Source organism: Prosopis cineraria, unplaced genomic scaffold, assembly GCF_029017545.1.
Source record: "Prosopis cineraria cultivar Desert tree isolate PC_DT_omini unplaced genomic scaffold, ASM2901754v1 PC14, whole genome shotgun sequence".
NCBI lineage: Eukaryota > Viridiplantae > Streptophyta > Magnoliopsida > Fabales > Fabaceae > Prosopis > Prosopis cineraria.
In genome coordinates this window covers 23,706,017-23,733,481 of record NW_026555345.1, presented here as the reverse complement: position 1 = coordinate 23,733,481, position 27,465 = coordinate 23,706,017, and the positions used below count along the sequence as shown (strand labels likewise).

Below are 27,465 nucleotides of genomic sequence, written 5' to 3'. Positions count from 1 at the left end.
GTATACTTGATGTTCGGTATTTAAATATTAAATCTTTCTCTTTTATTAAATTTATTTTAACTAAGATACATTGAGTTATTTATTTACGTAAATTAAAATCTTAATATTAATATAATTTAAACTTTTTAACTAATCATATATGTAATTTAAATAATATATTTTATTTCTTAAATAAAATTTAACAAATTTAATAATATTATATACAAATTTATTAATAATTTAATTTTAGAAACCAATGTTGTTTATAGTAATTTATACTGTTAAAACTAATTCTAACTAAATTATTCAAATATTTTTAATTCTATTAAAATTAATTTTAAAAAAATATTATCTAAACAAATTACACCATAACATAATCAATTATGATTAAAATTAACCATATTAATTAATTATTTTCATAGTCAATTATATCTAACTAAAATCCAAATAGGCTTTTTATTGCATTGCAGTGACCTAATTTCCTTCTGACTTAGCTTATCTCCTCCCAATCTAAAAGGAGAGAATTTCAAATAGTGATTAGGTATGTAACTTAATTACTAATGGGTCTAAAAAGAATTAAAAATTTCAGTTCAGTCTAAAAAAATAAAAGTGAAAATAATTTCAAAGATGAAAAGATCAAAGTACTCTTCATTTATTATGCAAAATTATTAGTTATTAATTTTCTTACTTTACTTGTTAATTTGTCAATATAACTTGTAAATTGCATTTGTTTGTCAAACAAGCAGTAATATTAGTTGTTAATTTGCTAACTTTACTTGTTAATTTAGTAACATCATTATAAATTATAAGATCTGTCAATAATTTACAACTAGTGTAAGTTTATAAGATCTGTCAATAATTTACAACTGATGTTAGTAAATTAACAAGTAAAGTTAACAATTTAACAATTGATGTTACTATTTGTGATTGAACAACTGATGTCAACTATTGTATAATTATATAGACATGTTAATTTATGTAATTTATAACTCATATTAGTAAATTAATCAATAAAGTAAGAAAATTAATAATTAGTGATTTTACATAACAAATGAAGGATACTTTAATATTTTTTCAATTAAAATGATTTTCACTTGTATCCTTTTGTACTAAATTAAAATTTTAAATTTTTTTGAGACCCACTAGTAATTAAATTATGTCCCTAAACCTTATTTAAAATTCTCCCATCTACAAGAGTCATTGACTTTGAAAGTAATTATTAGCAATACTCATCTATATATATATATATATATATGCAAGGAAAATAAAAGAAAAACAAACAGGAATATCCATTGTATATGAACATATTCCATGCATACAGACGCTATTCATGTATATACAGGCATGAATAACAGAACTCAGGTTCCAAAAAGCTGAGTTACAAAGCATGAACTAACCTGGAGAATCATCTCATGTCAATATCATCTCACTGTAAATAATACATATGACACATGAATACATGTTTATTGAGGATGATGATATATACAGAGATGGTTGGAATCAGAGCATACAGTTGAAGACGAAGACATCATGAGCATCGTGAGTGAGAAGAGGCAGAGATTCAACGTAGAGATAGAAGCGTCTGAGGTTGTCTTTTGAAACCGTGAGTCTGTCGACCACCTCGTTGTTGTCGATCACAACCCACAGATCTGTTGGACTCACTCTCTTCAGGCTTCTTCTGCAAAATGGGCATGATTCTGATCTCACATTCCTGCATGTATTTTTTTTTTTGGGGAAAACAATGGTGCTTATTGGTTAGTTGAAATGACTTTGTCTACGACACTACTTGGTCCAATTGATGAGTGGTTTGAAACATTTTTCATGTGCTTTTAAAAAAAAATTATTACTCTCTCCAGTTTTTAAATACAAGCAAAAGTTAACCAATTCTCATAATTTAAGAAAATTAGTTAATTCTAATAATTATGTTTGAAATTAAAAGTTTGAACTAAAATGACCTTATAATTTGTGTTTACTTTTTCCTCTAATTTAATGATATTATCCATTAGAAGGTGGTAATTTGAAATAATTTTTTTTTTGAAATTTTTTAGTTTTGATTGTGAAAGAGACAATCAGCAAATGGTAGTTTTTGTTATAATTATTAAGAACAGAGCGAGTGTATTGTTTTATTTGTTAAAAAAAAAAATCCAACTCTCCTATCATACCCTTATTACAAAGGAAGATTGAGAGTCACTTTGCTATTTATTCAAATGTTTTCTCAAATTAAAGGGTAAAATTGGAGGATTATTTCATCTTTTTATTCGACGCCTTATAATTAGGACCATTTTTTACTCTTATAAAACACTTTATAAATAGGACTAATATATCAATAGGAATATTGCTGAGAATGAGACATAAATTATAATAGGGCATACACTTAAACAACCTAACAGATGAATTAACATTACCAGTCATGGAAGCAAGTAATGCAGAGGGAATGGCCACAATTAGGGAGGACCATGATCATGCTGATCTCCATGCAGATTCCACATTCATCATCTCTCAAGTCTTGTTCTTTATCATCAAACCCTCTCTTGGGGCTCTTTCTGCTCACCAATTGTGTCCCATTGCTTCTATTATTCTCTTTAGCTTCATGTGCTTTAAACTCCCCTTCAAGTAGCTTCAGTGATGGGTATATCACACCTGGAAAGAAGCAAAAAAATCAAAATATATACATATGAAATATTATTTTTTATTTAATTAGCAGAAGATTTTTTTTTTGGCTACAAAATTGATTAATTATTTATTTTCATTTTCATTTTGTGTATTAAACTGACCCTAATTAAAATCAATTGAGGCTACTGATAAATCACAAAGAGAGCAAAATGACAGAAGGGAGAAAACAGTAAAATAAAAGATAAAAAGGAAAAAATGAGAAAGAAAAAGGAAAAATTATATTAAAATCTCATATAGAAAAATTAATTATTGTAATGTTCATTGACAATTGAATTAAACTATATTAATAATATAATTAGTTATTAAAACTGTTTAATTCAATTATCAATAAATTTTATAATAATTAATTTTTTTATATAGGATTTGACTGTAATTTTATTAAAAAAAATTAAAAACGAACCAAGTACTGGAAGGCTAACACATTAGTCCATTACCATAGAAATCCTTGAGAGAGGCTTTTCTTTCTTTGGAGGATAATGATGGCATTGGCATCCCATCGTACACCTGGACCACCAAATTAACCAATCAGAAAATAATAGGTAAAAAATGACTTATTTTAATTTAAGTGGAAGAGAACTGCATTATATATATATATATATATATATATATATGCTCCCACGTGTTTTGAAAGAAATTGATAGTCTTTTGTTATAAAACACTTGATGATATTAATTATATTTGTTTAATATTATTATCGGAGAATGGCAGCGAAAACCTCCGGAGGAGAAAAAATAATAAGGGCCTAATATAACTAAAAGTTCATCTATTTATAAATATAAGTTTATTGATTCATTTGTAAATAGATAAACTTCAGTCGTGTTGGATCCTCAATGCTAATTTTTTTCCTTCTAACTCTACTATTATCCAATATTATTAACCGTGAAAGAGAATATGATGCAAATTGATCAATTTTTTCATTTAATTATGAATAAAATTAAAAGTTTATTTTTCTAGATAAAATTAATGACTTAATCACTTCTCCTTATTCTAATAAGGTAGTTAAATGTAACTTATAATAGAAATAAGAAAGTATATATAAGAAAAAATACTCACAACCTAAATACAAGAAAGTCCTAAAATCACAAAATTACACCAAAGTCTCATGCCTTTTATTAAAGTTGTTAATTAATATTATTATATAGATATTAATTATTGCTACTTAATTATCAACTGAACAATGCTACTATAATTATTTAACAATAATTGACATCTTCCATGTAACAAAATAACAACTTGAATAAAAGGACTTAATTTGTGTATGAAAAAAAGAGTAATTTCGTGATTTCATTAAAAAATTTCATTTAGTTTGCTGATGTGAGATTTGAGAGCGGTGGCACAGCCACATTGTGTTGATATAAATTTTATAATTTTTCATCTCATACTCTTAATATTTTACATCTTTTGAGCTAAATAAAAAATATGAACGAAAAAACTTATTAAATATATAATATTTTAATGATATAAATAAGATATAAAGAGCATGTTTATGATAAAAATTATATTAATTTATTCAATATGATTTTTGTAATAAAAAGTGATGATCAATCAATTTTATTATTACAATTTTAGTTCTAACATAATTATTATTTTAACTATTAAAATATTATTTTTTAAAAAATATTATTTTTTTTATTAAATTATCTTGCACTTGGGTCCAGGTTTTGGCTCCGTTTGATTTTTTCCTTTATATAAACACTAGTAATTGGAAGATTTTCCCTATATACAAATTATAAGAAAGAAGTAAGGTGAAAATAAATAATAATTGAAGTAATTCACCAAAAAAGAAAATAATAGAAGCAGAAATTACCTTGTAAATGAGAATGTGGAATAAGCCAAGATAAGTAGGGAGAGAATCGGTACAAGTAAAATCCATCCATTGGATCAAATTAAGGAATAAAGGAGCAAGAGGACTGTATGATAGTTTCATCTGAATATGGTCCCCTCCATAACCTTGTGGTACTGATGCTGCCCTGCATTTATTTTTATTTCATGAATATTATTTTTTATTATCATCAATAACACCATATATAATTATGTTTTGCAAAAACAAATATGACTTACACTACTTAATTTTTTAATTATTTATTTCATCCATCAACTTCGATTCAAAGTAATTTAATTATCTTAATTTCTAAACTTGATAAGTTATATTTATTCCATTCCTTATTGTAGAACATATCTAACTACTTTATCAAAGTAGAGGAGATGTTAAATTATAATTTATTCAAATTTTTTTTAAACGAACATTTTATATTTTACCGTCTAAATTTTAACATTATATTGTTAAATTTTAACTGGCACCTTCTCTTGCCAACTCATCAAGGAAAGATTAAGCAAAATTACTTCCGCGGTTGTTATCAATTTCTTTGTTTCTTTTTTTTTTTTTACCCCTCAAAATATATAAACATGAAGAGATGTAAAATTAATTTCTCTCTCATTATAACTGTAAGAACTTGAAATTACGCACTGCTCTGGTAAATTCTTCATGGCCGAAGCTCACAAGATTTTTTTTTTTCCTTAAACATATTTTTCTTGAAATGAAGAAAGCAAGATAGAGGAAACAAAAAAACAAAAACTAAACAACAAAATCTGGTCTGATTATAAGCTAAAACACAGAAGAACTTAAGAGAAATTGACCTTCCATTTCAATGGATAATATCACAGTCCCATTTTTGCAAAAATAGCTCAGTGCCTGAACTAAACAGCAAAATCTATCATGAACAATGACTATATTACATCTGGATATGACCAAAAAAAAAACTATATATGATATAAAACTACTTAGCAATAACCTCTCAAAACCATACAGAACCATAAAATATTGAAAATGAATTTCAGGATCGTGATTCTTTTTTACAATTTAAAAAATTAATGTTTTGACTGAAATACTCATTTTGTCACTTATTTTTGGAGGTATTTTAATCAGAACAATAATTTACAAACCGCATAAAAGGATTCTGGTACTTAAATGTAATTTCAACATTTTATGGTTCTAGATGATTATAATTTTCGATATAAAAATTAAGATCCAAAAGTTTCATGGAGTAATAAATGTGAATTACAAAAACTGAATGGCCTGCTTTTGCAGAAACCCAGAAAACAAGAAAAAAATGAAAATGAGAGGAGAAGAAGAAGATGAAGAAACTCACAGGGTATTGGCATGTTGAATATCAGCTTCGAGAGCCACAATAGAATCTCTCAAACACGAAGAAGAAGATGACGACTTATGGGTGTGATTCTGCCACATTAAGCCCCGGCAAGAAAAGAGAGAAGGAGAATTCTCAATTCTGTACAAAAAAAGCCAGAAACTTTATGCCAAAGAGAGACCCCACACAGAGAGAGAGAGAGAGAGAAGGGATATGCCTGTGAAAAGCAGAGAAGAAAGACAGAGATAAAAAGGAGGAGGAAGAAGAAGAGGAAATGAAGTTTGCTTAACAAATAAAGTTTCCACCCTGGAAGGAAAGAAAAGGATACCTTGTCGGTTGAATTTTCTTAGCTTCATTAATCTCTCTCACCGGCTCTCTCCTTTGGATTTATTACTCTTCTTTTAGAATGTCTGATCTGCAATCTACCATGTCTTCGCTAACAAACTGCACGTCTTCATCCTTACACGCGCCTTTTTATTTCATTCCAACTACTTTCTTTTTGAGTGAAAAAAAAAAGGTACATTTTGCTTGTAACGGCCACATGTGTAAGAAAAATCCTTGGATTTGTAAATCTCACTTTATTTGATAAGTTTCCTGATTTGACACTTATGAAGGTGGATAAATATAATATTTTCTCTTTATTGAGTTTTAATTTTAATTTTTGTAATTTTTTTAGTATTTTAAATTTTATAATTTTAAAAAATTAAATAACCTTTGTTTTTTTGTCCATTAAAAACACTATAAAAAAGTATAAGGATTCAAAAAAACTCAATAAAATTATAAAGAATAAAGATTATATTTTTTCATAATGATATTACTACTCCCTCCGGTCCTATTTATAAGTCATTTCTATCAATCTCATCAATATCAAAATAATAAAAGTACAAGGAATAAAAGTAAGTAAAATTTCAAACATGTCCCTATATAACAAATCTAAAAATTAATGTCCTGTTACTTTTTCTCTCTCATGAAGGGTAATTTTGGAAATACTTCTCAAATATTACCTAAAAAGACGCACCGTAACTTATAAATGAGACCAAATACACCTTCTAAAATTGAACTTATAAATGAGACTGGAGGGAGTATGTTTGAGACTTCATATCTAAGTCTAACAGCTCTACTCCTTGACATTGTTTGTAATCCTAGACCAACTTGGGCGGATTGACTCGTGAATGGTGAACTAGCTAGTCCAATTGATTGAATAAACTAAGTATTTGTAACTTGATTTTAACTTGATCTAACTGACTTCAACTTAGACAAACCTAGTCACCTTGGTGGGTTAATGAGTTGACAAGGGTTAGATTTTATTTATTTTTATTTTTTATTTTTCTTTCTAAATATTAAAACCTAAATTGAAACTAAATTTTTTATTAATATTTTTACTGTTGTTGTGTTTTATGGTTGTCAAAAACTTATAAATTATTATTATTTATATAAAGCATGTATAAGGTTTTATGAATAAATTTTTATTTACTTAACAATCAATGATTTTTTATTTAAATATTAATGTCTTTCATAGTAGAATATGAATATTTTTGTATATTTTAATTAAATTATATTATTTTAATCGTAATTGATTAGATTATAAGTTGACACTTGGTTGGACCATTAAATTTTAAATCACTATCTTGATTGATTTAATGGCTTGTTTGATTTTTATTACCTTGCTCTTTAGCACTTCACTTGATTGCCTGCTAATTAAACTTTTCATGACATAAACTTCTCAATAAAAACATTAATTTTATAATTAAAAATTTAAAGAGAGAGCCTATTTCAAAACACTAATGTGTTAGGAAAACCCTTTCGAGCTGGTAGACCTTACTTCACTTGTAACTTGCGAGGCTCTCTCTGTTTTTTTTTTTTTTTTAATGACAAGGGAAACAAAGCATAAAATGTAGTATTAATGTCCTGCTGCAAAACTAAAAATAACTCAAAAGTGGGAGAAAACAAAGGATGAAACCGAACGATGCAAGGTAACACATGCTTACCAAGGGTGTAGACGGCTTTATTTGCATCTCGCAAAATTGTCTTAACAGGCAGAATCTAGTCACAAGCCAACGAGGATCTAATTTCAGTAATAATTTCAATATCTCGATGCATGTTAACACTTTCTTTGTGAGGCTCTTTGATTTGAAACTTACAATATTTTCTAATTAAATGTGGGACAACTAATTATACATTTTTTTATTTTCAAACAATAAGTTTAAAATCTAAACAGTTTTATAAGCAATTTTAGAAATAATTAAATTTTTATCTTAATTAAATTAAATGCACATTCCATAATATAAAGCTTTAATCTGTCACTAAATTAATTCACATATTATTGCAGATATTTTTTCCCACCAAAACAAAATATCCTACCAAATGTCGTGTAATACAATAAATTAGATTTTCTTTAGGCATTCATTTATATATTTAGAGCTAGATTTTAATATTATTGAATTCTTTTTTTTTGCCAGAGAATATTATTGAATTCAATTGGAGATAATTCTTATAATATAATTTTCTTATTCACAAAGTTTGAATCTTTGACCATGCCTCAAGAACACGTCACTCCCAGCCAACCCAGTCATATTATATATATTTATGTATGTATTTATTGAGATATTGATAATATTACAAAATTATAAAAATAAGTAAGAACTAAAATATATACTATATGGTTTAAAAACATTTAATTTTTTTATATAAAATCATATAGAATGTACAGAAGCTAATATGTCTAAAAAATTTGAATGAGTGGTTTTCTAGGTGATTGCTGGTTGGGGTTGAGCTTCCCAAATACAATTTTTGACTTTCAGTGTGGAAGTCCAAAAATTAAATGTTGGTTCCACTTTGGTGTTGATTTTCTCATATTGATGATTATGCTTTTGCAATTGTTATGTTCAGTATTCAAAGGTGCCAGCTGCCGGCTATTTCCATCTTATAGATTGTTTGGTGAAATCTCTTGCCACTTGCCTTTCCACAAATTGACATTTTTCCACCAATATCTTTTTCAATAAAGTTTCACTCTTTGTGGATACTCATAAGAGTCAACCTCTCACAATTAATATTAGATATTGTTACTTATTGTTAAAAAAAAATTAGGTTGACTGGTTAGAAAAAGCTCTTTATCTTTTCAATAAAATCTCCAACTCAAACCATATAAATAAAAAGATATATTGGAAGCCTTCTCCTAATCTAACTTTGACTTAATTTTGAATTGAATAGAAATTTGACCTTCAAACTATATATCTTGATCCTAAACTTTTTTTTTTTTATGTAATGTTCTCTTTTAACTTTGAAAAACAGTGAAATGTAATTTTTAATATTAATAAAAGTTAACTTTAATAATTAGTTGATAATAAAATAATAAAAAGGATCATAAAATTTTATTGGTCTTTTTTTGTAATTTGTTGGGCTCTTATTATAATTTTTTTTGTCTTTTTATAATTTTTGGCCATTTTTTATTATTTTTTGATCAATTAATGGTTAAAGTTAACTTTTGTTAATGGTAAGAATTGTACAGTATCATTTTTAAAAATTAAAAGGAAATATTGCTTAAAAGATAAATTTAAAATTCTAGACACTCTTAAACATATAATTTACAAGTGAAATTATCTTTTAAATTTCATCTAGTTACATGGTCACTGTATGTTTTACAGCAAACATGGATATGTGTTGGACTTTGATGGAATGTTAAGTTTTGAGCGAATTAAATTTGAACATTACATTTATTATTATGCTTACGGTGAAAAAAAAAACAGTTGGCCATTGTACTCAGAAAAACTGGCTCCATTAAGTATGCTCTTTCTTTACAGTTTGCACCAGACATGACATAACTTCACATCACATCTGTCCAGTGCTGAATCCGACCACTCCAGTCAAAAGGCCTAAGGAAATCCCTCCAATTGTTGGTTCTATTCATGTGTTAGAAAATCCATTCATGTGCTTTTTTTTTTACTTGTTTGACTAATTTACTTTTAACTTTTAAAAAATAAATTATCAAATTTTTAAAAATAAAAATTTGTTAAAAAATAATAATAAAATTTTACTGAAATATATAAATAATAATGAAGTCTCTGAAATGGCATAATTCTTTAAAGTTTTTAAGTATCTTTTTAATATTAATAATTTTAGGTTAAATAATTAAATTAGCCTTTTCTTAATACAAAAATAATGAGTCTGATTTCATTTTTTGGATCACAATTTTTTTTTCTGTGAATTGTAAAAATTTAAAAAGAAATAACAACTTTTCACATAAAATTTCTTTTATGATTAATAAATAAGTTTTGAAAATAATCAGTCTCAATTATAAATTTTGTTTAAGTAATTATAATTTTAATTATATAAATTACAAAAATTAAATAAAAAATTATAACTTTTCAGGTAAAATTTCTTTTATTATTAAAATTCAAGTTCTAAAAATAATTGATCGTAGTTTTTATTTAAGTAATTGTAACTTTTATTATATGAATTGTAAAAATTGAATAGCAAATTATAATTTTGCACGTGAAAATTTTTTTATTATTTAAGAAAGTTCTAAAAATAAATGGTTATAACTTTTGTTTAAGTAATCATAATTTTTATTATGTGAATCATAAGAATTAAACAAGAAATTACAATTTGCCATGTGAAATTTCTTTTATCGTTAAAGTCCAAGTTCTAAAATAACTAATTTAATATTTGTTCAAGTAATCACAATTTTTATTACATGAATCACAAAAATTAAACAAGAAATCACAATTTTTCACGTGAACCTGTTATTTTTTTATTTTAAATAAGGAGAAATTTAATCATTTAACCTAAAATCATTAATGTTAAATGGTACCTAAGGACTTTAGACAAATTATGACATTGTAAGGGATCTAGTTGTCATTTATATATTTTAGTAGGATTTTATTATCATTTTTTGAATGTTATTTGGGTATCATTTTTGGGTTAAAGTATATTTTTGTCCTTTAATTTTTTCCTCAAGATCATTTGGTATCGTAAACTTTTATGTGGTGTAATTTTTCTCTTTAACTTTTAAAAATAATACATTGAGCACCCTAGTATGAAAAAAAAAATTAATTTTGACAATTAGTTGACTAAAAATATTATGAAAAGAACTTAAAATTACATAAAAAGACTTATAAAATTACAAATAAGTACCCTATAAAAAAATAATATAGTGATTAAATCCCTAAATAATATGGTAATTTTGACCTTTTACGTGAGTAAAGCATAATATTTGTATTTTTTTATTTATATGTAATTTAAAAAATTAATTAATATTAATTTTTATAGGGTGCTTATGTGTAATTTTATGAGTCTTTTTCTAGGAATTGAACTCAGTAATTAACTATATCATTTATAAAAAAACAAGTAGTTTCAAAGATGGATTTAATAATTAATTAAACAATGCAAATAAAGAGCAATGATAAAAAATGATGAACCAAACCATTAAACAAGTGTAAGAAATTATGATTCATCTACTAGGATGGCTTACTCTAATTATTTAGTTATGTTATTTTCCTTTATTTATAGCCAAAATCATTCTTAAGTATTCTAATTACTTTTAAGTATGTTAAGACGTGTCTAACTAGCGTTGAATTGGCTTCCTCCTAACTCAAAATGTACTTTTTAGATCATGAAGTTGTGAGTTAAGCCACTATAGATCTTAAATTATTCTTAATTCAGTTACTTGCATCTGTCTCTTTAAATCTAGGTTCGTTTTTTACCTTTCAATTTATTAAACAATCCATAGATGTACAATATAATGGCCATCTATATAATAAAATAATTTAATCAAGAGAGATAAATATAAATATAAACATAATTCTCATAGATAAAATTTCATATTCAACAAGAAAAATAAATAGACCAAATTAAAAGAGCAAAATCCATCATAGCTAGGCTATAATTCCCTATCTTGAATGAGAGTTTTTTTTTTTTAAAAAACCTATAAAGTTACTACAAAACATCCCAATAAAAGACATAAACTAAAATTCAAAAAAGAGAAGAGAAGAAAAACTCCTGACTTATAAGAACTCTTCCAAATTTCACGCTGTGCCTCCTTGCTTTTAGATATGAAATTGGATGATGTAAATGAGGCTGTTCAAGGTTTATTATACAATTTTCGCACAATAAAAACCTAAAAGCCCATTGGCCCTTTTATTTTAATTATTTTTATTCAAGATTAATTTTGCAGTTGTCACATGTTTATTTTTTTTTTTTCATCTGCGCGATCGTGCCACTTTACAATTTCATCCACCCATGATCAAAGCATGAAATAGCCTTTGATTCGCCGGTAACCATGTCCTTTGTAATTTTATTTACCTGTTATCGAATCATGTGCCAACATTTTCAGCTTCTCCTCATCCATGCTTAGACATAACTAGAGGCATGATTCTTCATCCTTTAGTGCATTTTTGGTACTTTCCGGCTCTCTTTCTCTACAAGACACATAACTATGTGCAATGAGGCAGTATATTCTATTTTCTTACTATTTTTATTTCATAATTACTTCAATTTAGGAGCTAAATCATGTAAGAAACAATGTATAAATTGGACCCATCATCTCTTTTCCTTGATCTCTTAACTAGAAAAACTTTTTTTATTATGAATAAGTTATAAATCGATCAAGATACTGGTGTAAGGGTTAATAATAAATAATGATTGAATTATGATTAAATTAATTATGAAAAATATTTCATTGATCCAGTCAAAAAACTAATTCAATAGCTTATTGATTCAATTAAGTGAGCTAACTTGATTTTTAATACAAAATTTTTGAAGAGACCATCACCAAAAAAATCTTTGTATAAGGAACTCATTCTTTACAAGAGGCAGAACCACATTACTGTGGCTCCCCAACTTCCCTGCCAAAATTTCCCTATCAAGGAAGTGAATTGATTTGGAGGGGAAGAGGCATGTGGGAAGATTGAAGGAATGAGTTTAGCGAACATATTGTTGTTGAAGATCAAGTCCTCATCAATGGCGTATGAAAGTAGTGGATAAGTGAAAAAAAAGATGATGGGCCCAGTCAAAAGCTTATTCGGGAGGTGATATTGTTATGTCGTCGTATGTTCATATATTTATTTGCAAGGATACCATGTACTAGGGTCATTTCAATTCTTTAGTTTTTTTATCTTAATTATTTTTTGTTATCCATCAAAATACATTTGAGCTAGATCCTTTAATATTTTTTTAATGGCAAGTTATATTAAAGGATTTTTTAAAAAATTATAAATTTTAAAATATGGCTTTTTAAATATTTATATAATATCAAACAATTTTTTCATTTAATTATGTTTTATAAGTTATAAAATTATTTAAAAAAATAAAATATAAATACATGCATACATATATTAAATTTTAAAATCCCCTCTCCTAGAGTTGGTTTTGCCCCTGCCTTATCCACATGCATGTTTCGTATGGACAAAAGGTTTTAAGGGATTTGTTGTAAAAAATTGAAGTAACCTTTACTTGTAAAATCCCCACATTGCATGTCAATTGTTCCAAACTCCACCACCGAACACTTAGATTGACTGGATAAGAAGTCGTTCTAACTTAATTAAGATCTTGAGTTTGAGTTTTGGAAATGCAGTAAGTATGACAAATTCTCCAAGGGAGGTGTGGTAGAAGCTTTTTTCAAAAATGGGCCAACTCAGTCTTCATCTGAATTAGTCCGGCCTCATGATTTAGTGGACTACGATATGAAATGCTATATGTTAAAAAAAAAAATGTTCCAAACTCTTTCAAACTTGGCATCATGAGATGACTTCTTCCATCTCAACTAAGTCCAACTTCCACCAAACACATAAGCCACAACCCATCAATATTGGGAGAAAAAAGTTTGGCAACGTAGAAAACCTTCATTGTTATTTATGGCCGTTTGGCATAAAATGGGGAAAAAAAAAAAGAAAAGTGAAAATGAGAAAGCTTTCTTATAAGATTTTTCTTTTTTTACCAATTGAAAATCTTTCTTTTCAATGAAGTTACTTTATTAACTATTTTAAAGTATAATTTTTTATTAACAAGGTTGAATTTAATAAAATAATTAATTTTTCATAACGTGATGAATTAAGGTTAGAAATTTGTTATAAGACGTTTTTACATTTAGTGCCTTCTAAAATAATTAAATTACCAACTAATAAGACACACAACTCTAAAGTATATTTAATACTCCTTCAATTTTATTTACAAATAAAATGGTAAAATTAAAAGAAAGTAATTAATAATTAATTTTTTATATAAAGTGGCTTAAAAAAAATCATTATCATTAGTTGTTCTAGAAGCCAACTTCAATATAGAATGGAGGGGGTTTCCATCATATCCTACTACTATTTTTTATAAGCTATTTTGATTATTGTTATCGATATTAATTATTAATTAATTTATATATTTATAAAAGTAGTAGAAAACTGCACTTATAGATTGCAAATGCTCCGGTGGTTTAGTTCTGATAGTGATTGCTAATTCTGTGTTCCATTTCTAATTTACCTACGTGGATTCTGATGATGGCTTTAAATTCTTGACTCTTGAGACTTGAATGAATGAGAGATCCTTAATTTAATTTAAGTCTTAGATAAATTTACATGTTCAATTTTAAATTTTATAATTTTATTATAATAAATTTATAATTTATATTTTTTAATTAAGAATCAAATTTACAAATTTTTAAAATTTAATAATTAAAATTTAAATTGAATTAATTGGTTTTTTTAAATTTATTTATTTATTTATTTTTTTCACAGAACAGCTAACACTCTAACGATATTTTTATCGTGTACGTACCTGATCTCTTGGGCCTTCGAAATTGTAACTTTGAACTGTTGCATTTTTGACTGTGTGAATTCAGTGACGAGGTCAACGACGAGTCTCAGCTTTATCTGTTATCACCACCCAACGTGAACGTCCGAGTACCCATCGCTATTTCCGATTCCTCAATCATTTTCCGACGGACCAATTTGATTTTAGGGTTTCGGTAATTTTCTGTTTCCCTTTGATTGGTTAACTTTTAGATTGAATCTTGTCTGTGGATTTGATTGATTCTAATCGTGTAGTGGTTGCTTTATTGCAGATCTGAGTCTGTTCTGGAGGCGATTCGATTATGACCGTTTGAAATGCATGAGAATAACGGAGCAGAGCAGCCTTTGGAAGGCCATGGAGCTACCGGGCAAGGGACACACGGGAGCCTTTCGGATTTTAGTGAATCAACAGCAGCCAACTCAGTGGAACAATCAAATGGGGTTAGCGAACTACAATTCGATTCATCCACTCACACTCGTCAAGACGACGTTACGGCGGGCACACTTCCCGAGAATGCACTGGAAACAGTGAATCAGGTAGTGATGTCAAGCTTTGATTCATTATATGCATAGGAGGTAGAAGAAAATCAAATTTCCATTCCATCTTTATTCCCTGGCTGGCTTATATTGAACATGCTGATATTTATAATGGGATTTTGGGTCGTACTGAACAGGTAGACCTTGATGATGCTAAATCTAGTGAGGATACTGCGAGAGATGATATGTTTGTTGATTGCCCAGATGAGTTAGGCACGTTTGATGGTAGGCAAACTGATACTATTAAGGAAGAAACAGATGCTGGAGAAAGTAGACAGAACTTGGAAGAAGATCAACGGAATCATTTTGGTAAACTGGACGATAGAGCAGAAGATGAATCAGTGGCGAAGACGGTTGCTGGAAAAGAAAGTAATACACGGCAATATAAGGTTCGGCTTATAAGATTAACAGGCCCTTTTGCAGATACTGTTTATTCTCAATTAATGATACTTTCTGTGATGCAGGAAGAACGAGAAACTGTTGCCCGAGGAGTATTTGATATTCATTGTCAGCTAAAGGCTCTGTCCTGGCAACAGTCACTGCCAGATGAAACTGAAGCTGGAGGTAGGGATAAGGAGGCTCAACTGGCTGAGATTCCATTGAAGGAGATGATTAAAGAATGTTTGGAGTTTGTAAAGTTAACCATAGAGGAACGATCCTCTGCTGAGGCAACTATAAGAAATCTTCATGCTCTTCTTTCTGATAAGGATAATCAGATAGACAATCTCAATGCAAAGGTTACTGAGTTATCAGTCTCCCATGATAACTCATGTCAGAAGACTCCAGAAGTATCGTCAGAGATTGATATTGTAGTAGATAGGATGATGTCCTCTCTTGCAACAGTTGTGAGTCAAGAGCAACTTTTAGATAACTCTATTGGTGGAAAAATGGTTCATATTGCAGAAGGCACTGCACTATTAACTGCAAAATATAATAATCTTCTTTCTGAAATTTATCAACTAGGGCAATCTTTCTTTGAGGTTGGTTTGGATGCTAGGGACGAGGAACATTGGTACACACTTGCCGCTGCTCGTGGTGGATTATTGGAGCTCAAAAGAAAGGAAGCAGAACTAGTTGAAAGACTTGCTCTTGTAGAAGATGAGAATCGGAAACTAGTGGATGAGCTTGACAAGGAAAGGGTGATGATAGGAACATTGAATGCAGAAATTAGAAACGTGAAAGTAGAACTTGAGCAGGAAAAAGTTAAATGTGCTAATACCAAAGAAAAACTTAGTATGGCTGTGACGAAAGGAAAGGCATTGGTACAGCAGCGGGACTCATTAAAGAAATCTCTGGCTGAAAAATCCAGTGACCATGAGAAATGCTTGATTGAATTGCAAGAGAAGTCTGCTGAGCTAGAGGCTGCTAGACTTACCAATGATGAGTTGGTTCAAAGTAGCATGATTATTGAACAAGTTAAGAAGATCTTGCAGATGGAACCTGATACTCCTAATTTGAATATGTTGGAGAGGTTAAGTTGGATTGTGGGTGACAGAGATGTCCTCAAGGATGCCTTCATAGAGTTCTGCAAATTGAAGGATGCTTTATCTCTAATAAATTTACCAGAATCTGTCTCATCGTCTGATTTGGAATATAAGATAAATTGGCTGGGTAACTCTTATTACAGGGCAATGGATGATACAAATATTCTGCAGGAAGAAGTCTCTACCATTAAAGAAGAAGCCCGCAACTGTATTGATTTCTTGAGCACATCTTTGCTGTTGAAATTACTGGAAAAAGATTACCTTCAATCAGAAGTAACTGATTTGAGATGTAAATTTGAAGAGATTATTGAAATGAATCATCAGGTTTTGAGGGAGAAGGAGCAGATTATGAAAATGGTGGTTGAGCTTTCTGGCTATGACATGGAGGATGGAGGAATTGATGGTTCTTCTCCTGACACATTTATGATTATTAACCATTGCTTGCAAATGATAAAAGAACAGAGTGATCATTTCTCTAGGTCATCTCATATTGATACTGACTTAATTGAAACAATTATTAGTCACTTATATGTTAGGGATCAAAGATTGATGCTATGTGAGGACATGCTAGAAGAAGAGATGGTGATTAGATCAGATGTGAATAAACTGTTAAATGACTTGAAAGCAGCTTCTGATGAAATTTATACGCTGAAAGAAGAAAAGAGTTCTCTACAGAAAGACCTTGACCGATCAGAGGAGAAGTCTGCCGTTCTTAAGGATAAGTTATCCATGGCAGTTAAGAAAGGGAAAGGATTGGTTCAAGATAGGGACAGTCTAAAAAGTCTTATAAATGAAAAGAACCGGGAGATTGAGCAGCTAAAGCTTGATTTGCAGAAGCAAGAATCAATAGTTTCTGAGTACAGTGACCAGATTGATAAATTGTCTAGTGATGTAGAAAGCATCGGAAAATTGGAGGCTGAGCTTCAAGCAGTAAAAGGTGAAAGGAATCAGTTTGAGCAGCACTTGTTTCAGAGCAATAACTTGTTACAGAGAGTGGTAGAGTCTATTGATCATATCCATCTTCCCGTTGATTCAGCTTTTGAAGAACCTTTTGAAAAGGTGAAGTGGCTTGCTGGATTTGTCAGTGAATGCCAAGATGCTAAGCTACATGCTGAGAAGGAGCTGCAGCTAGTAAAAGAGGGAGCCAATGACCTTGTAAATAAAGTAGCAGAAGCACAAGCAACTGTAGAATCCCTTCAACAGGCATTATCTTCTGCTGAGAATAATATGTCTCAATCTGCTGAAGAAAAGAGGGAGTTAGAAATTACAATCGCAAAAGTTGAGGAGGAATTACATAAAGTGAAAGAAGAACATGCTATCCTTTCTGGTGAGAAAGATCTGGCTCAATCTCGTAGAGCTGCTGCAGAGACTGAGCTAGAGAGAGTTAAAGAAGAAGCTGCCCAGTTGACAATCAAACTAGCAGAGGCCAGCACAACCATAAAGGACTTGGAAGAGGTGGGGGAGTCTACTATGTCACAGGCAGAAAAAGATATTGCTGTTCTTTCCAATGAGAAGGACTTAGCTCTAACTGGCAAAGCTGCTGCAGAGACTGAGCTAGAGAGAGTTAAAGAAGAAGCTGCCAGGTTGACAAGCAAACTAGTGGAGGCCAGCACAACCATTAAGGCCTTGGAAGAGGCTGGTGAGTCTACTATGTCACTCGGAGCTGCATTGTCTGAGGCAGAAAAAGATCTTGCTGTTCTTTCCGACGCCAAAGAATTGGCTCAAACAGCTAGAGCTGCTGCAGAGACTGAGCTAGAGAGAGTTAAAGAAGAAGCATTCAGGTTGACAAGCAAACTAGCAGAGGCCAGCACAACCATAAAGGACTTGCAAGAGGCTGTTGAATCTACCATGTCACTTAGAAATGCATTATCTCAGGCAGAAAAAGATATTTCTGATCTTTCCAATGAGAAAGAGTTGGCTCAAACTGGTAGAGCTGCTGCAGAGACTGAGCTAGAGAGAGTTAAAGAAGAAGCTGCTCAGTTGACAATCAAACTAGCGGAGGCCAGCACAATCATAAAGGACTTGGAAGAGGTTGGGGAGTCTACTGTGTCACTTAAAGCTGCATTACATCAAGCAGAAAAGGATATTGTTGTTCTGTCCAATGAGAAAGAGCTGGCTCAAACTAGTAGTGCTGCTGCCGAGACTGAGCTAGAGAGAGTTAAAGAAGAAGCTACAAGGTTGGCTACCAAACTAGCTGAGGCCAATGCAACCATAAATAATTTGGAAGAGGTTGGTGAGTCTACTATGTCACTCAGAGCTGCATTATCAAAGGCCGAAGAAGATATTGCTATTCTTTTTAATGAGAAAGAGCTGGCTCAAACTGTTAGAGCTGCTGTAGAGACTGAGCTAGAAAGAGTTAAAGAAGAAGCTGCCAGGTTGACAAGCAAACTAGCAGAGGCAAGCACAACCATAAAGGACTTAGAAGAGACACTATCTCAGGCTGAGAGTAATGCCAATATATTGAAAGACAAATATGATGCTGATCAAGATGCTAGAACCAAAATGGAGAGTGAATTGAAGAAGTTGCAATCTGAAGCTGAGAATCAGACTAGCAAATTGATTGATGCCTCTGCAGCTATGAAAACACTGGAAGATACATTATTTAAGGCACAAAATAATATCTCTGTCCTGGAAGATGCAAATAAAACTGCTAAAGAGGAGATATTGTCACTCAATTTTAAGTTAAATTCATGTATGGAGGAGTTATCTAGAAAGAATGGTGGCTTGGAAAACAGATCTACAGAGCTTATTGGACTTATAAATGATCTTATTGTGCTTATGAAAGAGAACACTCTACTTCCCAAAGTAGAACAGTGCTTTGAGATGAAGTTTGAGGCTCTCAAGAATGTGGATTTAATTCTGAACAAAATAAGGGACTATACTGTTGGCATGAATGCTAAGGATCCTGGATCACACCAAAAGTTGGAGGTGGTATTCTTACCTTTCACCTCTCTCTCCATTATTTCTTGTTTCATGCATGCTATTCTGGTCATGACCTTCATGTATGTGGCACTTGAGGCTTTACCTGTTGTAGTTTACTCACAAGTGGAATACAATCTTGTGATTGACAGAGTCGTAGATTTTTTCATGTGTAGCAAGTATTGTGATGGAAATAGTGAGAGAATGTTTTAGGAAATATCATTGTTGGGGGAATTTTTCCTGTCTTTTCATTTATTTTATTATCTTATCATGGGCTTACTATGAATAGCCCCAGAGCAGTGTAAGTTAGGACACTTCAGCCTAGACTTGTTGAATTTTCAAACCAGTGATCATTCAGTTTCTATCCAAACATCTCTGTTTTTTCTTTCCGAACTTCCTCCCATCTTTTTCTCTGTTTCTCCTTCTTCTCCTTTCTTTTCCCATTGTCTTTGATTGTTAGGGATCGGATTAATATGTTATGATTGTTAGTTGAGAGTTGCATAATGTTTTTTTTTTATGTCTGGACATATTTTGTTTTGAAGTGTTTAGTTGTTTTATGTGTATACTACTTTTGAACACACGTTTCTTAATCCTCCATCTTGTTTATACCAGGAACATTCCTTCGTGAGAAAAGCATCCTTTGGTGGCATTGAGAATTATGATATTGAAGTGGACAGCATGAATGGCACTGACATTGACAATATGATTTCACAATTTGGAAACATCATGAAGGGGTTTCAGCTGAGAAACAAACTTACTGCAGATAGGCTTGATGACTTTTCTGATTCTATTGATGAGTTTATTTCTCTTCTTCAGACAAAACTACTGGAAACAGAGACTGATGTAGTGAATATCCTTGAGCACTTGGAAACCCTTAAAGAAAAAGTTAATGCTGGGGAAAGTTTAAAAGCAGAACAGGAAAATTCTATTGCTGCTTTGGAGAATGATATTAGAGTCTTGTTGTCTGCATGCACTGATTCTTCCTGTGAACTTCAATCTGTAGTTCATGAGAACCTTGTGGAACCAGGCCCCCTTTCTGAGAAAATGAACCTTGATGCAGAAGTACTAGCCAAGCATAATCAGAACAGCAAATGCACGGAAACAGCACAAAAATTGATATCTGCTACTAGGAAAGCACATAATTTGATGAAGAATTTTGAATTTCGAAGTAAGGAATTAGGCAGAACAGTTGAAGATTTGCAGAATCAATTGAAGGAAACAGGAGCTGCTTCCAAAAAGGTCATAGAAGAAAGAGACCTTTATCAAAAGAGAGTTTTGCAACTGGAGTCTGATATCCAAGTATTACAAAAGTCATGTAGTGAGCTTAGGAATAACTTAGAGGGTTATCAGGCCCTAGAGGAAACATTAAAGGAAAAAGAGGAAGAGATATCATCATTGTATAGCGCTTTGTCAACAAAAGAAGGTAAATCTTGAAATCTTTATTGGCCTAGATTATTTTGTTTAATTGCAGATGTTGATTCACCTCTTTATGATTTGATGTCTTTGATTTCAGAGGCAGAAAACTCCCTTCTCTCAGAATCTCAGGTTAGAACTCTCTTGGATAAGATTGATAGGATCAAACTCCCCCTTTTAGAGTCCGCAGAAGATATGGAACCCAATGCTTCAGCTCCTGTAAAGAAGCTCTTTAGCATCATTGATAGTGTTATTCAGTTGCATCACCAAATGAGTTCTTTGTCCGATGACAAAGAAGAACTTCAAACAACCGTTGCAACTAAGGACCTTGAAATTAAGCATCTGGAGGAGGAAGTCAAACAGCTTAACTGTAACTGGGAGGACTTACACAAGGTGAAAAATGAGTTGTCTGGGTTTTCCTTTGCTTTGGAAAAAATTCTCAGCATGTTGGGAGCCAGTGATTTGGTTGAAGACAGAAAATCTAGAGGTTTTAATGAGTTGATACCAGTATTGGAAAGGCAGGTTGTGGCCATTCTTTTAGAAGCTGAAAATGCAAAGTCAAAAGCCATGGAACTTGGTGCGAAGTTGGTTGGAAGTCAGAAAGTTATTGATGAATTAACAGCCAAGGTTAGATTGCTTGAAGGTTCACTTAATGATAAGACCTCTCAGACAGAGGTTGTCCAGGAAAGGAGTTTATATGAAGCACCCTCATTACTAGGTGGATCAGAGATATCTGAAGTTGAAGAGGTAGTCATAGACTCCCGGTTAATTTTCAAAGCTTATTTTATTCCTTGATGCAATAATGTTGCCAGGTCTTCAAAGTTACTGAAGTTCAAATGTTTATTCTATGCTCCCTGTGCTTGTTAACTTAGTCTAGTGTTTAAATGTAATGGTTAAAATGGATATATATGACCTGCTGAGCTTTTAACTTCAGTTTGAACTTCTGTTGGATTGTTAAGTATGTCATATTATATCCTTACAAATATGTGGACATATGGACATGCATATACGTCTGTATTCTTTCCCCCACCTTTTCTCTTGAGCAATGTTGATTGTTTTTATGTAGAACTGCTGTGTTATTGCTAGCCAACTTGCACAATTTGTTCGGATAACAAAACAATTTCTGAAGTAGTGGATCTGGAATAATTTGTTGACAACTTATTTGAAAAGGTTCTATGGTCAATAGCATTAATGGGGCAAAATATTTAGTGGTGTTACAACAAGCAGAAAGCATGTTTTATTGATTCAGTAATAGAAGTATTTTAACTTGTCTTCTATGTTGTACAAATAAGGATGCTATGTTGACATTAGCATCCTGAAATTGTTGTCAGTATTTACTTGACACCATGTAGATGGTTTCAAGTGTTCGTTATGTATCTTTGCCTCTTTCATTTCTTTTTGAGGTTTGTCAATAGAAGTTTATGCTTCAGAGGGTTTCCATTCCCTCACCCTTCCTCAATGCTGATATAAATTGACATTGAGAGGCTGTGTTGTCTTAAAAATATTGAAATGCTTTTCTTCCATCTGTGAGGAAATGCATATGTAAAGTTTCATGTCTTGTGCAGGGATCTCTTGGCAAGAAAGTCATATCTCCTGCACCATCAGCTGCGCTTGTGCGAAATATGCGTAAAGGATCTACTGACCATCTTGCTCTTGACATGGAAGGGGAATCTGATCGTCTAATCAGCAGTGTTGATATTGATGAGGATAAAGGTAATTATAATTTCTCATACCATGGCTGCTTCACTAAAGCTTGAAGACTAAACTATTTATTGCTATGCAGGTCATGCATTTAAGTCACTGAACACATCAGGATTTGTACCTAAGCAAGGAAAGGTCATTGCAGATCGTGTTGATGGAATCTGGTAAAGTTCTATATTGTCTAATTGAAGTTTCTGTCAATGGTAAAGAAAGCATATTGGTAATGTCGCTTTCAACATTTTGGTGAATTTATTATCATATAAGGCATGGTCAAGAATGGTAAAACAGGGAAGCATGAGCTGTTGGATCTTAGCATCATTCATATCCATTGGCATTATCTCAACAGATACCCTGCAAGCAGTAAACAAAAGAACAAAAACTCCGCTGTATTATATAGTCCAAACTTATCCAGACTTGATATTAAGTATAGGAAGAAAATGACAAAATGCTTCATATAGTTGCATAGTAGACATTTGAGAGACAGGTACCCTAACCCTCTTCCCAGTGAAAAAGTTCTAAGAAAATCTCAATGATCACATATACCTGATACGTTGTCAACCCTAAGCTTTTAGGACTTGAGGTGTAGATCATTGACTCATCATATTATGTGCTGAAAATTTAAGGATCAGGGAAGAGCAAGGACCAAATTCTGAAGCGTAAAAATACTTAAGTCACATAGACTTCGGTACTATTCCTAGAACTACCTGAAGCTTAGACAATATGCCACAGTGGTGGTCTAATCTAGTGATGAGAGTTATGGGTAACTAGCAAAAAACTTTTAGGCTCAAACCTCTACTTCAAAAAGTCAATGATTTATTTAACCAGGATTTCTAACAGACTAAGATGGGTTGAAAGACTAAGTTGGGGCTAAATTTCTTTCTGCAGGGTTTCTGGTGGTCGGCTTCTCATGAGTCGTCCCAGGGCAAGATTAGGACTCATTGGCTATTTGCTTCTCTTGCATATATGGCTATTGGCAACAATCTTGTAGGAACTTGGGATCATCACCTATCTGAACAGCTCAACGTTGCATATCCTGTATACTAATATCTTTTCTTGTTTCCTTTCTCTCTTTTTGCTTCTTAATGTAGCCCGACATATTCTTATAGGTATGTATAGTAACAGTTCATTTGATTCTCTGCAATCACATTTTAGGGATACAGAGAATCTAATCCTCACATGTTTGGGGATAATTTTCCCCATATTCTTTGACCTCCATCATCATAATTTTATGAATCCCCCAATTTAATTGCTGAGATTCGTCTTTTCTACTTGTCCAGATATTTGAGACTAGTTTAAGTAGTACATCAAATTATGATAGACGATGAAATTTTGTTTGGTGGCTGTACAGACGATTTTGTCACTTTTCATCGTGCCTTGCTTAAGTCTTCCAGGATGAGAATTTTTTTTTTTTTTTAACCCGCTTCTTCTTCTTTTGGGGTGGAGGGTTGCACAGTGTAGGATTTGAAGATCGAAAACATGATCAGAAGATTTCTTGTTTATGGAAATAAATTTGTTGGATTATTTTAGATGTATATTTTGAAAGTAAATACAGTCTTTCCCTAATTATTAGATCATTGAATGTCTCTGAAACATATGTTCAGGTATTATTAGGTTTGAGGGTTTTAGAAGAGAGGTTCAAGTCCCATTGTTTGATTTCTAAAAATTGGAGGGGAAAGGAAGAGAGCAAAGAAGGGCAGGGAAGCGCTGTAAATAATTTATTGATGACCAAAGTACTTTCGTCAAAATTGGACTTAAATCCTCTAAAATTGAGATTCATGAATTTGTCTGAAGTTTTCATTTTTTTTTATATTTCTTGTCATTGTATTATTTTTTATAAAACATAATCTTCTCTTTCTTTCTGAAAAAAAAAGACAAATTTCATGAGATTTACGATGTTGCTTACTTTTGCCCAATAGATTGGCCAACAAAACATCAAATAAAGGAAGTGTTATTGAAAGCCACCCATTAGTTATCAACTCATTTGCACCAAAAGCTGTTAACATTTCAGCAGCATTATTTCCTTGGCATGAAACCAAAGAAAAGGAAACATTTGGCTTAGCACCTACAAGCAAAAGCAGCTCCGATAATAGAGCCTTACAACACCAATCACAACCCAAACTAAAACCTGCATTGAGAAATTTAAAAAGCAACTCACAATCAGTTTCAATACAAACCTATCCAGCAAATCTATCACAAATCTTTAAGGCATCCTTAGTTGCAAGACATTTAGCGATAAAGCTATTAATATCCTTTACTTGTTTCCCCAAACCACCACAAAATCGTTCATTGTTGTCCCTACCAATCACATCCACACCAGCAAGCCCATTCTTCTTTAAAGAACCATCAAAATAATTTTCACAATCCCACTCATGGGTGGAAGCCAAGTCTTAAGTCTACCAATAGATGATATATTATTTCCACCTGAAACAGACCCCCACATTCCTCCATCAGTTTAACAGCAGTATCAATCACCTTAAATGGCTCAACCTTAATTTGATTGAAAGCCCAATCACACCTGGCCTTCCAAATTCCCCAACAAAGCACAGCAATGAATGAGTTTCCACCAACTTCCAAGTCATTTTACCTCAAAAACCAATCCTCCAACCATGCTTCAATACAAGACGTCATCTCTATCAATAATAATGGACAGATGGTACCCAAATCAGCAACACTTGGCCCAATTACATAAGAGCAGGAGCATGTTCGAGTGTTTTAGCCTCTTCTCTACAGATAGTACAAATGTGCATTTTTATTTAAACATGATAATATTTGAAAATGAAGTCATCAGTGCTACTAAATGTAAGGTAATTGTATTGTATAAAAAATTCATTACAAAATTCGTTCCATCCTCGCCTGTCTCCTCATAATTTCTTAATTAAATTTTGTACTTAAACTTAACGATGATTCTTTAAGATAATAGAAAGAACTTTTCTTCGAGAATTTATACTCCCTCCGTTCCTTTTTGCCGTACACGGTTTTCTATGATCTTTGTGCATTTTATAGCATCTTTTTGCTATTCTAAAAAGTATTGTAAAACTTTTCGAGATAAATTCTTAATCAATGATTTCTTCCCAAGACCTAACAAATGATTGTTTTTTTAAATAACAAAACCTAACTAATGATTTAACCATTAGAACATTTATTCTCTGCTTGGAGTGAGAAAAAAATGAGAGAAAATTGGAAAAAACTTAAAAGAAAAGGATATTTTTTCTGTTAGATTTATTATATCAAATATGTTCAAGGATAGTATAATTTATTAAAATAGTTTAAGTTATTTGATTAGATACTTCCTAAACTTATGTATCTATGATTCATTTTTTAATCTTCAGATGTGAGATTTTTTTTACACTCTAATATTCTCTCTATTACTTTTTTTTCTTTTTATTTTTTTCATTTTATCTTCTTCTTGCCTGGGTTTGTTCTTTTTTTTAATCTTAGAGACTTCAGATCTATTCAATTTCTTCTCATTTTCTTTTTCTTCTTCTCTCTTCTCTTTTCTTTTTAAATGTCTTGCTGTATTTTTTTTCTCTTTCTTTTTTTTGTCCCAATATTAAATGGCTTTGATATTATGTTAGATTTATTATATTAAATATGTTCAAAGATAGTATACTTTATCAAAATAACTTAAGCCATTTGATTAGATACTTTCTAAGTTTATATATGTCCATGATTCATTTTCTAATCATTAGATGTGAGATTTTTTTTTTTTTACACTCTAATACCCAACACAAAATTAGAGAAATTAGGAACGTACAAGGGTGATAATGTTTTTTCTTTTCTTTTCTTTTTTGAATTTTCTCATATCTCCATAATCTTCCCATGCCAAACAAAACCTTAATTACGGGTAGTTTTAGAAAGAGAAAAAAAAAATAGACAGAATCTAGATTAAGAGACGAAGGAGTACGAGTCTAAACTAGATTCTCACTCAGCTAATAAATGTGTGATACCATCAAGCGCACAGTTGAACCGAAAATTTCACCTCAGTTTTAAAATGTTTTTTCTATATATTTTTTTTAAAAATAATAAGTATTATTTTCCCTATAAAATATATGGGCAATTTCTTAAAAATTTGTTGGTCAGGTATTTATAAGCAATTTTTTTCTATAAAATATAAACCAATCTCTTGAGGTAAAAAAGAAAATGATGATAAAATCTTTTTGAATTATATAAATAATAATTTAATATCTTAAAATGTCATAATTTCACTGAAATTCTTAATGACTTTTGTATTAATAAATTTAAAAGTGAAGAGACTATTTTATTCTTGTTAAAAATATCAAGCCTCAATTATAATTTTTATTCTATAAATCATAAAATTTGAATAAAAAATTACAACTTATCAAATATAATTTCTATTATTAAAAAGCTTTTCAAACTAACAAACCTCAATTATAATTTTTATTTAAAGAATGATAACTTTTATTTTGTGAATTATAAAAGTTAAATAAAAAATTCATAATTTATCAAATATAATTTCTATTATTAAAAAATAAATTCTCTAAATAATAATTTTCAATAACAATTTTTGATTAAAAATAACAACTTTTATTTAAACAATCGTAAGCATTGAATAAAAAATTAAATAAAATAATTTTTTTAATTTAAATTTATTAACTCAGAAGGTGCTAGGGATTTTATTAAAAGAGTAATCAGATTATTTGTTATATAATTGGAGAGTATTTCATTGTCATTTTCCCTTAAAAAAATAGTTTTCGTTAAAATGTTTAAGATTTTAACATTTAATATCCATAGAAAACACTCGCGAAACTTTTCGTTACTTCCACGTGGCAACAAAATAATGCACACGATAAAAAAGAAGCGTTCATATTTCATGTTTTG

At 30.7% G+C, this 27,465-nt stretch overlaps 2 protein-coding genes across 3 annotated transcripts; one reads left to right on the top strand and one right to left on the bottom strand.

The window, feature by feature from the left end:
• Positions 1-1,256: 1,256 nt before the first annotated feature.
• Positions 1,257-6,216, bottom strand: LOC129293983 (E3 ubiquitin-protein ligase AIRP2-like). Of its 2 annotated transcripts, XM_054932152.1 has the most exons (6): positions 6,127-6,216; positions 5,802-5,939; positions 4,460-4,622; positions 3,087-3,156; positions 2,385-2,619; positions 1,257-1,690 (listed from the first exon to the last, which is right to left on the bottom strand). In XM_054932152.1, the coding sequence occupies exons 2-6, from the start codon at positions 5,897-5,899 to the stop codon at positions 1,480-1,482; spliced, it is 777 nt and encodes a 258-aa protein (XP_054788127.1). In that variant the 5' UTR covers positions 5,900-5,939; positions 6,127-6,216; the 3' UTR covers positions 1,257-1,479. The 2 variants fall into 2 exon arrangements, with proteins under 2 accessions (XP_054788127.1, XP_054788126.1); XM_054932151.1 differs by lacking the exon at positions 6,127-6,216 and having other exon boundaries at positions 1,258-1,690; positions 5,802-6,049.
• An 8,378-nt stretch (positions 6,217-14,594) lies between these two features.
• Positions 14,595-23,879, top strand: LOC129292582 (trans-Golgi network-localized SYP41-interacting protein 1-like). Its single transcript, XM_054930154.1, has 9 exons — positions 14,595-14,748; positions 14,845-15,109; positions 15,247-15,498; positions 15,574-19,521; positions 20,125-20,935; positions 21,026-21,672; positions 22,491-22,638; positions 22,709-22,790; positions 23,512-23,879. The coding sequence occupies exons 2-9, from the start codon at positions 14,888-14,890 to the stop codon at positions 23,612-23,614; spliced, it is 6,213 nt and encodes a 2,070-aa protein (XP_054786129.1). The 5' UTR covers positions 14,595-14,748; positions 14,845-14,887; the 3' UTR covers positions 23,615-23,879.
• Positions 23,880-27,465: the final 3,586 nt, after the last annotated feature.

Excerpts from the sequence above, each read along its gene's own strand:
- LOC129292582 (XM_054930154.1), top strand. The coding sequence starts at position 14,888 with ATGCATGAGAATAACGGAGCAGAGCAGCCTTTGGAAGGCCATGGAGCT. Across the intron at positions 19,522-20,124 it reads GATCACACCAAAAGTTGGAG|GAACATTCCTTCGTGAGAAA; the intron begins GTGGTATTCTTA and ends TGTTTATACCAG. Across the intron at positions 20,936-21,025 it reads CGCTTTGTCAACAAAAGAAG|AGGCAGAAAACTCCCTTCTC; the intron begins GTAAATCTTGAA and ends CTTTGATTTCAG.
- LOC129293983 (XM_054932152.1), bottom strand. The coding sequence starts at position 5,899 with ATGTGGCAGAATCACACCCATAAGTCGTCATCTTCTTCTTCGTGTTTG. Across the intron at positions 4,623-5,801 it reads ATTCAACATGCCAATACCCT|GGCAGCATCAGTACCACAAG; the intron begins GTGAGTTTCTTC and ends AAATAAATGCAG. Across the intron at positions 2,620-3,086 it reads CTCTCTCAAGGATTTCTATG|GTGTGATATACCCATCACTG; the intron begins GTAATGGACTAA and ends GCTTCTTTCCAG.